Source organism: Salmo salar, chromosome ssa27 (assembly GCF_905237065.1).
Source record: "Salmo salar chromosome ssa27, Ssal_v3.1, whole genome shotgun sequence".
NCBI lineage: Eukaryota > Metazoa > Chordata > Actinopteri > Salmoniformes > Salmonidae > Salmo > Salmo salar.
Genome location: NC_059468.1, coordinates 35,457,584 through 35,470,710, shown reverse-complemented (window position 1 = coordinate 35,470,710; position 13,127 = coordinate 35,457,584). Strand labels below are relative to the sequence as shown.

The following is a 13,127-nucleotide window of genomic DNA, read 5'->3' as shown; positions in this document are numbered from 1 at the left end:
CGGCAAGTTTAGCACTCACCATAATCATATTTACTATTATAAAAGTTTGATTACCTTTTGTTGTCTTCGTCAGAATGCACTCCCAGGACTGCTACTTCAATAACAAATGTTGGTTTGGTCCAAAATAATCCATCGTTATATCCGAATAGCGGCGTTTTGTTCGTGCGTTCCAGACACTATCCGAAATGGTAAAGAAGGGTCGTGCGCATGGCGCAATTCGTGACAAAAAAATTCTAAATATTCCATTACCGTACTTCGAAGCATGTCAACCGCTGTTTAAAATCAATTTTTACGCCATTTTTCTCGTAGAAAAGCGATAATATTCCGACAGGGAATCTCCTTTTCGGCAAACAGAGGAAAAAAATCACAAAGGCGGGGGCGGTCGGGTCACGCGCCTAAGCCCAGTGTCCCTTGATCGGCCACTTGAGAAAGGCGATAATGTGTTTCAGCCTGGGGCTGGGATGACGACATTCTGTTTTTTCCCGGCCTCTGAGCGCCTATGGACGACGTAGGAAGTGTCACGTTAGAGCAGAGATCCTTAGTAAAAGATAGAGATGGAAAAGAAGTTCAAGAAATGGTCAGACAGGCCACTTCCTGTAAAGGAATCTCTCAGGTTTTGACCTGCCATTTGAGTTCTGTTATACTCACAGACACCATTCAAACAGTTTTAGAAACTTTAGGGTGTTTTCTATCCATATGTAATAAGTATATGCATATTCTAGTTACTGGGTAGGAGTGGTAACCAGATTAAATCGGGTATGTTTTTTATCCAGCCGTGTCAATACTGCCCCCTAGCCCTAACAGGATAAGTTACCTGTAATCTTTGTCCAAACATTTCAAACAACTTTCTTAATACAACTTTAGGTATTTTTTTACGTAAATAATCGATAAAATTTAAAACAGGATAAACTGCGTTCAATACCGGAGGAAAACAAAGTGGAGCGTGCTTTTCAGGTCACGCGCCTCTATCAAACAGTACACTTCACTCTACCCTCATTCTGAACAGGGCTACTTCTTCATTACACAAAGGAAAAACATCAACCAATTTGTAAAGACTGTTGACATCCAGTGGAAGTGATAGGAACTGCAAGCAACTGCCTTAGAATTCTAGATTCTCAATGAAAACCCATTGAAATGAGAGTGACCTCAATTTTCTTTTTTCCTGGATGGTTTGTCCTCGGGGTTTCGCCTGCCAAATAAGTTATGTTATACTCACAGACATCATTCAAACAGTTTCAGAAACTTTAGAGTGTTTTCTATCCAAATCTATCAATTATATGCATATCCTAGCTTCTGGGCCTGAGTAGCAGGCAGTTTACTTTGGGCACACTTTTCATCTGGAGGTGAAAATAGCGCCCCCAAGCCATAAGCAGTTAAGAAGTTAAGAAAAAAAAGAAAAAAAAGGGTTAAGCAAAAAAGAGATAAGTAAAAAATTGAAAATAGAAAATAAAAGTAACAAATAATTAAACATCAGCAGTAAAATAACAAGCGAGGCTATATACAAGCGACTGGAATGAGCTGCACCAAACACTCAAACTGGACAGTTTTATCTCAATCTCTTCATTCAAAGACTCAATCATGGACACTTTACTGACAGTTGTGGATGCTTTGCGTGATGTATTGTTGTCTCTACCTTCTTGCCCTTTGTGCTGTTGTCTGTGCCCAATAATGTTTGTACCCTTTTTTGTGCTGCTACCATGTTGTGTTGGTGCCATGTGTTGCTACCATGTGTTGTCATGTTGTATTGCTACCATGCTGTGTTGTCATGTGTTGCTGCCATGCTATGTTGTTGTCTTAGGTCTTTCTTTATGTAGTGTTGTGTTGTCTCTCTTGTGATGTGTGTTTTGTCCTATATTTAAATTTATTTTTAATCCCAGCCCCCAACCCCGCAGGAGGCCTTTTGCCTTTTGGTAGGCCGTCATTGTAAATAAAAATTTGTTCTTAACTGACTTGCCTAGTTCAATAAAGGTTAAATTAAAAAAACATATATACAGGGGGTACCGGTACAGAGCCAATGTGCGGGGGCACTGGTTAGTTGAGGTATTTGAAGTAATATGTACATGTAGGTAGAGTTAAAGTGACTAAGCATAGATTATAAACAGAGAGTAGCAGCAGTGTAAAAGAAGGGTCTGGGTAGCCCTTTGATTAGCTGTTCAGGAGTCTTATGGCTTGGGGGTAGAAGCTCTTAAGAAGCCTTTTGGACCTCGACTTGGCGCTCCGGTACCGCTTGCCGTGCGGTAGCAGAGAGAACAGTCTATGGCTAGGGTGGCTGGGGTCTTTGACAATTTTTAGGGCCTTTCTCTGACACTGCCTGATATAGAGGTCCTGGATGGCAGGAATCTTGGCCCCAATGATGTACTGGGCCATACGCACTACCCTCTGTAGTGCCTTGCGGTCAGAGGCCGAGCAATTGTCGTACCAGGCAGTGATGCAACCAGTCAGGATGCTCTCGATTGTGCAGCTGTAGAACCTTTTGAGGATCTGAGGACCCATGCCAAATCTTTTATGTCTCCTGAGGGGGAATAGGCTTTGTTGTGCCCTCTTCATGATTGTCTTAGTGTGTTTGGACCATGATAGTTTGTTGGTGATATGGACACCAAGGAACTTGAAGCTCTCAACCTGCTCCACTACAGCCTCGTCGATGAGAATGGGGGTGTGCTTGGTCCTCCTTTTCCTGTAGTGTAATTGTATGACATATCAGGGATAAAAAAACGTTTCTCTTTTATGAGTCGGGAGACGTTTCATGCTAAATCACACTCCTCTGTTGAGGAACTTGTATGGAGCCACTAAAGCTCTGCTCTCACTGCTTCCTGGTGATATTACAAAAGAGCTAAACACAATGCTTCTGGGTAATGAACAGTGCTTTAGAAGATTATTTTGTCTGAGATGTGATTAAGGATGATATCACATTTTTTGGAGGGTTTACATTGATCCGAAGTTTATTGAAAGTAGAAATCCCGACGATTCTTCTGCTCCGTGTGGGGGTGGGATGAGAGGGACTATTTTGTTACCCACTAGTAGTCTGTTATTCTTCTGAACACAGATCGGCTGTCATTTTCCTTACTTTGACTATAGTGAAACATTGATTTTGTTGTTGAATGACGATTCCATTGTTTGCTTGAAGACCTTTTTCCCGCTCTTTGTTGAAGCCGGGCTGACGCGTCAGGTACACTCTCTTTCTTGGGTAGTATTTTTGAGTTAGCCTTTGGGCAAATTTTCAGAGAGGTTAATGATTGCAAGCCATTTCGAGGGGTGTGATTCGATAATGAGGCCATGAGAAAGCCATTCCAAACTCTGGGACAAATTTACACAATCCCCATAGTTTTCAGGCCAGTTTAATTTCAACTCTTGTAAGTGTTAGTTTTCGGGGTCAAAGTCTGTTGTTAGCGGATTGTAAGCCGTTTATTAAAAGTGTGTTTCTGCTGCATTGAAGTCACAGACCCAGAGAACAGCTTGAAAATAATGCATTTTAAACACTAGGCCAATTATTCTTGTTTCATTGTTGATGAATCAAGTTAATTCATGTATTTTGATTAATAACATGCTTTTGTAGTTGTAAATTCCAGTTGTGGCAGAGTGATGGTAGAGATCCAACAGTGACTTGGTAGTGATTGAAACAGTGTAACTGGTGACATGTCTGATGGAGCTGTTGCTTCACATTTTTCCTGCAGCTTTTATGAACACTGGTTTAGGCATTGCCCCTTACAAACAATCATTGCTTTATTTAATACTCATTTTATTTACAACCTAAATTAGGAAATGACTCTCCATATGTTTCACTGGAGAAGAAATGACACTGGCATTATGAGGAATTCTAAGCACCCTGGATGGAGAGAATTGGGGTTTAGTGAATTTAGACACACACACACACACACACACACACACACACACACACACACACACACACACTGAAACAAACTGAAAATTGCTCTCATGCTGACCCCCTCCGTCCTACAAATTCATTTCATTCAGTTTGTACCGTAGCAAATCCGACTTAATGGTTTGTGTTATTTCGTCCCCATTCTCTGCTAGACATACACATGGGCAGTAATCCAACACTATGATCACTTTCTGCATTCCTTATAACTTAATATTCGACTTCTTTAGCTGCCATTTCACAAGCCTTATCATTAACTAAAGGCACACAGATTTTACTGATCAACATGCCATCAACAATGTTCAGCAACTGGTGTTGTTGCTGGTTATAGAGGAGGAGCTCTGTTTATGGACCAGAGCTGAACGGCCGCCATTGTTTTAAGTTGTACAGGGAAAATAACTTCTTTTTTTGCTTTGTTGTATTTAATGGAGGAACTCTTGAAAGTTTTTATGCGCTGATTGTGTGGAGAGAGAGAGAGAGAGAGAGAGAGAGAGAGAGAGAGAGAGAGAGAGAGAGAGAGAGAGACAAAAAAAACGAAACTACCACTGTCTCCATCTTATTTGGTACAGCCTTCAATTGATGTGGTTCTTGAATAGAGATCCAGTTCACTTAATCATTTTCCCTCAGCCGTTACATGGGGAGTCTATTCCTCTGTGTTTAATATACCTATTCCTCTGTGTTTAATATACCTATTCCTCTGTGTTTAATATACCTATTCCTCTATGTTTAATATACCTATTGCTCTGTGTTTAATATACCTATTCCTCTGTGTTTAATATACCTATTCGTCTGTGTTTAATATACCTATTCCTCTATGTTTAATATACCTATTCCTCTGTGTTTAATATACCTATTCCTCTGTGTTTAATATACCTATTCCTCTGTGTTTAATATACCTATTCCTCTATGTTTAATATACCTATTCCTCTGTGTTTAATATACCTATTCCTCTATGTTTAATATACCTATTCCTCTGTGTTTAATATACCTATTCCTCTATGTTTAATATACCTATTCCTCTATGTTTAATATGCCTATTCCTCTGTGTTTAATATACCTATTCCTCTATGTTTAATATACCTATTGCTCAAGGAAGTGTGACACTAAAACATTCTGTCTGTCTGTCTGTCTGTCTGTCTGTGCTGCCTGCCTGCAGATATGGTGAGGAAAAAGAACCCCCCTTTGAGAAGCTTCGGCGGTGAGGAAGAAGGAGAAGGTGAGGCTCTGGCCGCAGAGGCCACCGGGCCGGAAAGCGAGGACAGTGCCGGGAGCCGGTCCTCAGAGCCCAACGGTGCCGACGGGCTGCTGCCGGCCGAACTAGGCCGGGCCCACGTGCCAGTCCCAGACGAGCAGGAGGACTCCTCTTCCTCCCCGGGCTCCGTCTCAGGCTCCATCAAACGGGACGGAGGAGGGAGGGGCGGCGGAGGAGTGGGAACAGCGGCGACAGTCAACACCGACAGGCCTGTCTTTAATTACCCTAGCCACAAGAAGGGAGGAAATGTAGCGTCCTTCCCCTGCCATGAGGTGACAGACTCAAATCTGCCGGCGCTCCCATCCTGGGCCGGGCCCGACGGGGCTGTGTCTCTGTCTCCGCTCAGATCAGAACCAGATGAGGGGGACGGGAGACAGGCACGCAGCCCGGCGGGGGAGCTGCTGCTGGGGAATGCCGGGGAGAGAGGAGGGGGAGAAAGGGTGGGTGTCAGGGAGGGGTTGCTGCTGGGCGACCGAGGGAGGGGCGTCATCATCCAGGGCGTCACCAGTAACGGGGAGGACAAGGACCCCTCCTACAGCCCCACAGGGGGGATCTCAGTCCACCAGGACAGGGTGGAGGGCTCTGGATACCCCTTGCTATGCCCCCTCCACCCACATAGGGGGGCAGGTGAGGGGGCCGAGAACATCACGCCCAGCCCCCTGGGGGCTGAGACAGGGGTAGCCCCACCCTGCTCTCCCAAACTGCAGGACTTCAAGTGCAACATCTGTGGGTACGGTTACTACGGGAACGACCCCACGGACCTGATCAAGCACTATCGGAAGTACCACCTGGGCCTGCACAACCGCACGCGGCAGGACGCAGAGCTGGACACTAAGATACTGGCCCTGCACAACATGGTGGGCTTCTCCCCACAGAGCCAACACGCCAAAGACACTACACGGCCCCCGTCCTACACCGCCCTGACCGGGGCGCCACAGGACTCTACAGGGTCCCCACGCTTGTTACTTAACGGCACCTACGACATACAGGTAAATATGCTCTGCACCTGAAAGAAAGTTTGTTGGCATTCAACAGTGCGTTGGTTAGTGGTTGTCTGTTTGTCTTTCATAACTACTGAAACTCCAGGTACCAGAACCACCCATCAGTAGTATCAAATCAAATCAAATGTATTTGTCACATACACATGGTTAGCAGGTGTTAATGCAAGTGTAGCGAAATGCTTGTGCTTCTAGTTCCAACCATGCAGTAATATCTAACAAGTAATATAACCTAACAATTTCACAACAACTACCTTATACAGACAAGTGTAAAGGAATGAATACGAATATGTACATAAAAATATATAAATGAGTGATGGCCGAACGGCATAGGCAAGATGCAGTAGATGGTATAGAGTACAGTATATACATATGAGATGAGCAATGCAGGGTATGAAAACATTATATGAAGTGACATTGTTTAAAGTGGCTAGTGATACATTACATCAAGATAGCAAGATGCAGTAGATGGTATAGCTTACAGTATATACATATGAGATGAGTAATGTAGGGTATGAAAACATTATATAAAGTGGCATTGTTTAAAGTGGCTAGTGATACATTTAATTACATCAGATGGCAAGATGCAGTAGATGGTATAGCGTACAGTATATACATATGAAATGAGTAATGTAAAGTGGCTAGTGATAAATTGATTACATACATTTTTCCATTATTAAAGTGGGTGGAGTTGAGCCAGTATGTTGGCAGCAGCCACTCAATGTTAGTTATGGCTGTTTAACAGTCTGATGGCCTTGAGATAGAAGCTGTTTTTCAGTCTCTCGGTCCCAGCTTTGATGCACCTGTACTGACCTCGCCTTCTGGATGTTAGCAGGGTGAACAGGCAGTGGCTCGGGTGGTTGTTGTCCTTGATGATCTTTTTAGCCTTCCTGTGACATCGGGTGGTGTAGGTGTCCTGGAGGGCAGGTAGTTTGCTCCCGGTGATGCGTTGTGCAGACCTCACTACCCTCTGGAGAACCTTCCGGTTATGGGCGGAGCAGCTGCCGTACCAGGCGGTGATACAGCCCGACAGGATGCTCTCGATTGTGCATCTGTAAAAGTTTGTGAGTGTTTTTGGTGACAAGACAAATTTATTCAGCCTCCTGAGGTTGAAGAGGCGCTGCTGCGCCTTCTTCACCACACTGTCTGTGTGGGTGGACCATTTCAGTTTGTCTGTGATGTGTACGCCGAGGAACTTAAAACTCTCCACCCTCTCCACTACAGTCCCGTCAACGTAGATAGGGGGCTGCTCCCTCTGCTGTTTCCTGAAGTCCACGATCATCTCCTTTGTTTTGTTGACATTGAGTGTGAGGTTATTTTCCTGACACCACACTCCGAGGGCCCTCACCTCCTCCCTGTAGGCCGTCTCGTTGTTGTTGGTAATCAAGCCTACCACTGTAGTGTCGTCTGCAAACTTGATGACTGAGTTGGAGGCGTGCATGGCCACACAGTCATGGGTAAACAGGGAGTACAGGAGAGGGCTGAGAACACACCCTTGTGGGGACCCAGTGTTGAGGATCAGCGGGGTGGAAATGTTGTTACCTACCCTCACCACCTGGGGGCGGCCCGTCAGGAAATCCAGGACCCAGTTGCACAGGGCGGGGTCGAGACCCAGGATCTCGAGCTTAATGACGAGTTTGGAGGGTACTATGGTGTTAAATGCTGAGCTGTAATCGATGAACAGCATTCTTACATAGGTATTCCTCTTGTCCAGATGGGTTAAGGTAGTGTGCAGTGTGATGGCGATTGCGTCATCTGTGGACCTATTGTGGCGGTAAGCAAATTGGAGTGGGTCTAGGGTGTCAGGTAGAGTGGAGGTGATATGGTCCTTGACTAGTCTCTCAAAGCACTTCATGATGACGGAAGTGAGTGCTACAGGGCGGTAGTCATTTAGCTCAGTTACCTTAGCTTTCTTGGGAACAGGAACAATGGTGGCCCTCTTGAAGCATGTGGTGACAGCAGACTGGGATAAGGATTGATTGAGTATGTCTGTAAACACACCAGCCAGCTGGTCTGCGCATGCTCTGAGGACGCGGCCGGGGATGCCGTCTGGGCCTGCAGCCTTGCGAGGGTTAACACGTTTAAATGTTTTACTCACATTGGCTACAGTGAAGGAGAGCCCGCAGGTTTTGGTAGCGGGCCGTGTCAGTGGTACTGTATTGTCCTGAAAGCAAGCAAAAAAGTTGTTCAGTCTGTCTGGGAGCAAGGCATCGTGATCCGCGACGGGGCTGGTTTTTCTTTTGTAGTCCATGATACTGTAGACTCTGCCACATACCTCTCGTGTCTGAGCCGTTGAATTGCGACTCCACTTTGTCTTTATACTGACGCTTAGCTTGTTTGATTGCCTTGCGGAGGGAATAGCTACACTGTTTGTATTCGGTCATGTTTCCAGTCACGTTGCCCTGATTATAAGCAGTGGTTCGCGCATTCAATTTTGCGCGAATGCTGCCATCAATCCACGGTTTCTGGTTGGGGAATGTTTTTATCGACGCTGTGGGTACAACATCACCGATACACTTGTTAATGAACTCGCACACCGAATCAGCGTATTCGTCAATGTTGTTGTTCGACGCAATGCGGAACATATCCCAGTCCACGTGATCGAAGCAATCTTGAAACGTGGAATCCGATTGGTCGGACCAGCGTTGAAGAGACCTGAGGGCGGGAGCTTCCTGTTTTAGTTTCTGTCTATATGCTGGGAGCAACAAAATGGAGTCGTGGTCAGCTTTTCTGAAGGGAGGGCGGGGGAGGGCCTTATACGCGTCGCGGAAGTTAGAATAACAATGATCCAGGGTTTTGCTACCCCTGGTAGCACAATCGATATGCTGATAGAATTTGGGGAGCCTTGTTTTCAGATTAGCCTTGTTAAAATCCCCGGCTACAATAAATGCAGCCTCAGGATATGTGGTTTCCAGTTTACATAGAGTCAAATGAAGTTCCTTCAGGGCTGTCGATGTGTCTGCTTGGGGGGGGAGGTATACACAACTGTGATTATGATCGAAGAGAATTCTCTTGGTAGATAATGCAGTCGGCATTTGATAGTGAGGAATTCTAAGTACTGTATAACGGTACAGTTCCTACTCGACTAGATGCCCAGGCGTTGTATTGCGTCAACCAATGGTTGCGTGCCACATCATTGACTGTGCAGTCGGTCATCAGATTGCTATATCATATGATGTGGTTAGCTGATATGTTGTGAATAGCTTTCCAGGCGTTGTAAGATCTGGCATGCGTCTGCAATGTAGTCTGCAGGAACTCAGGCCAGCCGGGGCTTGAGCCTTGTCTCTTAGTGGGACATTTGAGTCATCAAAGTAACTGGGCACCCATGGAGAGAAGCTGAATGGGAAGTGTAGTCTTTTTTATCACTGTAATAAATACAGTTGAAGTCAGAAGTTTACATACACATTAGCCAAATACATTTAAACTCAGTTTTTCACAATTCCTGACATTTAATCCTCGTAAAAAGTCCCTGTCTTAGGTCAGTTAGGATCACCACTTTATTTTAAGAATGTGAAATGTCAGAATAATAGTAGAGTAACTGAGTCAGGTTTGTAGGCCTCCTTGCTCGCACACACTTTTTCAGTTCTGCCCACACATTTTCTATAGGATTGAGGTCAGGGCTTTGTCAGTGCACCAGTCCCTCCTGCAGCAAAGCACCCCCACAACATGATTCTGCCACCCCCGTGCTTCACGGTTGGGATGGTGTTCTTCGCCTTGCACGCCTCCCCCTTTTTCCTCAAAACATAACGATGGTCAGTATGGCCAAACAGTTCTATTTTAGTTTCATCAGACCAGAGGACATTTCTCCAAAAAGTATGATCTTTGTCCCCATGTGCAGTTGCAAACCGGAGTCTGGCTTTTTTATGGCGGTTTTGCAGCAGTGGCTTCTACCTTGCTGAGCAGCCTTTCAGGTTATGTCGATATAGGACTCGTTTTACTGTGGATATAGATACTTTTGTACCTGTTACCTCCAGCATCTTCACAAGGTCCATTGCTGTTGTTCTGGGATTGATTTGCACTTTTCGCACCAAAGTACGTTCAGGAAGGATGCAGCCGTCATACCTTCCTGAACGGTATGACGGCTGCGTGGTCCCATGGTGTTTATACTTGCCTACTATTGTTTGTACAGATGAACGTGGTACCTTCAGGCGTTTGGAAATTGCTCCCAAGGATGAACCAGACTTGTGGAGGTCTACAATTGTTTTTCTGAGGTCTTGGCTGATTTCTTTAGATTTTCCCATGATGTCAAGCAAAGAGGCACTGAGTTTGATGGTAGGCCTTGAAATACAGCCACAGGTACACCTCCAATTGACTAAAATGATGTCAATTAGCCTATCAGAAGCTTCTAAAGTCATGACATGATTTTCTGGAATTTTCCAAGCTGTTTAAAGGCATAGTCAACTTAGTGTATGTAAACTTCTGACCCACTGGAATTGTGATACAGTGAATTATAAGTGAAATAATCTGTCCGTAAACAATTGTTGGAAAAATTACTTTTGTCCTACACAAAGTAGTTGTCCTAACTGACTTGCCAAAACTACAGTTTGTTAACAAGAAATTTGTGGAGTGGTTGAAAAACAGGTTTTAATTGCTCCAACCTAAGTGTATGTAAACTTCCGACTTCAACTGCACATCCCAACCTGAAACATTATGTTCATGGACTACACGTCCAAAAAAATAACTATTTTATGACCCTCCATTTTGTAATAGCGCATTGTGGGCAGTCTGAGCTAATGTTTTTTGACCAAGAGAATAAATTGCTATGTTACTCACTGTTTTTAGTTGAGCTTATTTGTAAAATGATGTGTACTTCTTAGCTAATTTAATATTTTAGTATTGACCAGGAATGATTTATAAATATGGTTTTAGGATGGATTATTCCTATAAATCTATGAGTTATTAAATTGATGATGCGTAACTCTTCAAAATATAGCTACATCCATCTTATTTGTATTTGTTAGTTATTTGTTGTTTTGAAAGCTTTTCTCATCATTTTTGTGTGTGATTTATTTTATTGGCGTACACAGGTTAATTTGTAAAGTGGCACAACCATTTAGCGGTTTCCTTGTGTACAGAAATAAACATTTATATTGTATTAAGGAAATGCCTGCCAAACATATATTGCACACATGGACCTTACAGTGTGTGCACTGTTTGGGAGTCTTAATATACATATGATCTAATAACCCCAAAAGAAAAGGGCTGTACGTGACTCGGAGCTATTACCAGCCTCTGGTTGAAATGATTTCTTAGCAATCTTTGTCTCTCTATCAGTATCAATTGGATGTCTCCGGGTTCAAATATTGTCATTATAAAAATAAAAAAAATGTAATACAATCATAAACACTGTTCTGCTTTCATCCCCTAGTGGGAATTTTCCATGCAGTAACATCGAAGGCTGCTCATTTCTCATTACCCAATGAAAAGGGAGAAAAGATTGTAGGGAAGGGAGAGGGAGCCAGTGAAAACAGGGAACTCGATTTATTTTAAATGAGGGGTAATGAACAGATGTCAGAGCCATTTATCTGCACAGCTTTTGCTGCATGCGGTTTCTCCCTCAACTTCAACAATGTCATGTTTACAATTCGAGTGGTGCATTTAACTCTAGTGTTCCTTGTAAATGAGGTGAGTTTGTCCCGGGGTCTGGGCCTCTTAATGCCATATCATACAGCAGGCAGGGCCATTTGGCCTTTTAGCCCACCACAGATTGTAATTAGGCTACCTCTAATGTTGTTTTCCTCCTTGAAATATTCAGACTGTCTCAGACTAAGTGGGCTGATGTGTTGGTATGGCTGTCACCTTTTTTCTCTCTCTCTAATGGTCACGTTATGTTTGTGTGTGTGTGTGTGTGTGTGTGTGTGTGTGTGTGTGTGTGTGTGTGTGTGTGTGTGTGTGTGTGTGTGTGTGTGTGTGTGTGTGTGTGTGTGTGTGTGTGGGGGGGGGAGTGTTTGTATGTATATGTGTCTGTGAGAAGAAAATCCCGGTGAATACCTGACCAGACAGACCTTTTGCATATTGTTATTTTTGTGGGATGCGTACCATTCCACACCCAAGTCAATGTTATGGGTGAACGTTTATTTTTAGCCTACTGCACATGTTCACAAAGGTACACTCTGAGAGAGCCTGCGGATATCACTTTATCATTTTTAAATATTATATTATAATCTTGTGATGCTGCTCTGGTCCAATGACACTTTGCAGTCTCTGGACTCTGGAGACATTGTCGAGGCACAGTAAGACTTTTACCCACTGATCTCCGAGTAGATAGTCTTACTGCGTTCAGAAGACAGAGAAGAACAGACTTTATAGGACTGTAGTAGTACTTCATAGGACTGTAGTAGTACTTCATAGTACTGTTGCAAGATTGCAACAAACAAAGTACAGTCAATTATGTAATTTATGACAATCCCTCACGTAAGACAAGCTCCAATTTTCCCCACTTAAAATCCCCAAACTGTGTTAAAATACTAAATGTTTTATACATTTATATTTCATTCCATCGTAGACATCTTCTGGTATTTCATTGTATTTATTTTATTGCTAATACGTCAGAGGACATTTGGCTTGACTGAGTAGACCAGTCATACAGTGAGGGAAAAAGGTATTTGATCCCATGCTGATTTTGTATGTTTGCCCACTGACAAAGAAATGATCAGTCTATAATTTTAATGGTAGGTTTATTTGAACAGTGAGAGACAGAATAACAACAACAAAAATCCAGAAAAACGCATGTCAAAAATGTTATAAATTGATTTGCATTTTATTGGGGGAAATAAATATTTGACCCCCTCTCAATCAGAAAGATTTCTCGCTCCCAGGTGTCTTTTATACAGGTAATGAGCTGAGATTAGGAGCACACTCTTAAAGGGAGTGCTCCTAATCTCAGTTTGTTACCTGTATAAAAGACACCTGTCCACAGAAGCAATCAATCAATCAGATTCCAAACTCTCCACCATGGCCAAGACCAAAGAGCTCTCCAAGGACGTCAGGGACAAGATTG

At 43.6% G+C, this 13,127-nt stretch overlaps 1 protein-coding gene across 3 annotated transcripts in view; it reads left to right on the top strand.

The window, feature by feature from the left end:
* Nucleotides 1-13,127, top strand: part of LOC106589004 (zinc finger transcription factor Trps1) — a 207,459-nt gene that overhangs the window by 49,506 nt on the left and 144,826 nt on the right. For all 3 annotated transcript variants that reach the window (XM_014178623.2, XM_014178625.2, XM_014178624.2), the window contains exon 3: nt 5,034-6,118. In XM_014178623.2, coding sequence (XP_014034098.1) covers nt 5,034-6,118 — 1,085 coding nt within the window. The remainder of the gene's footprint in view (nt 1-5,033; nt 6,119-13,127) is intronic.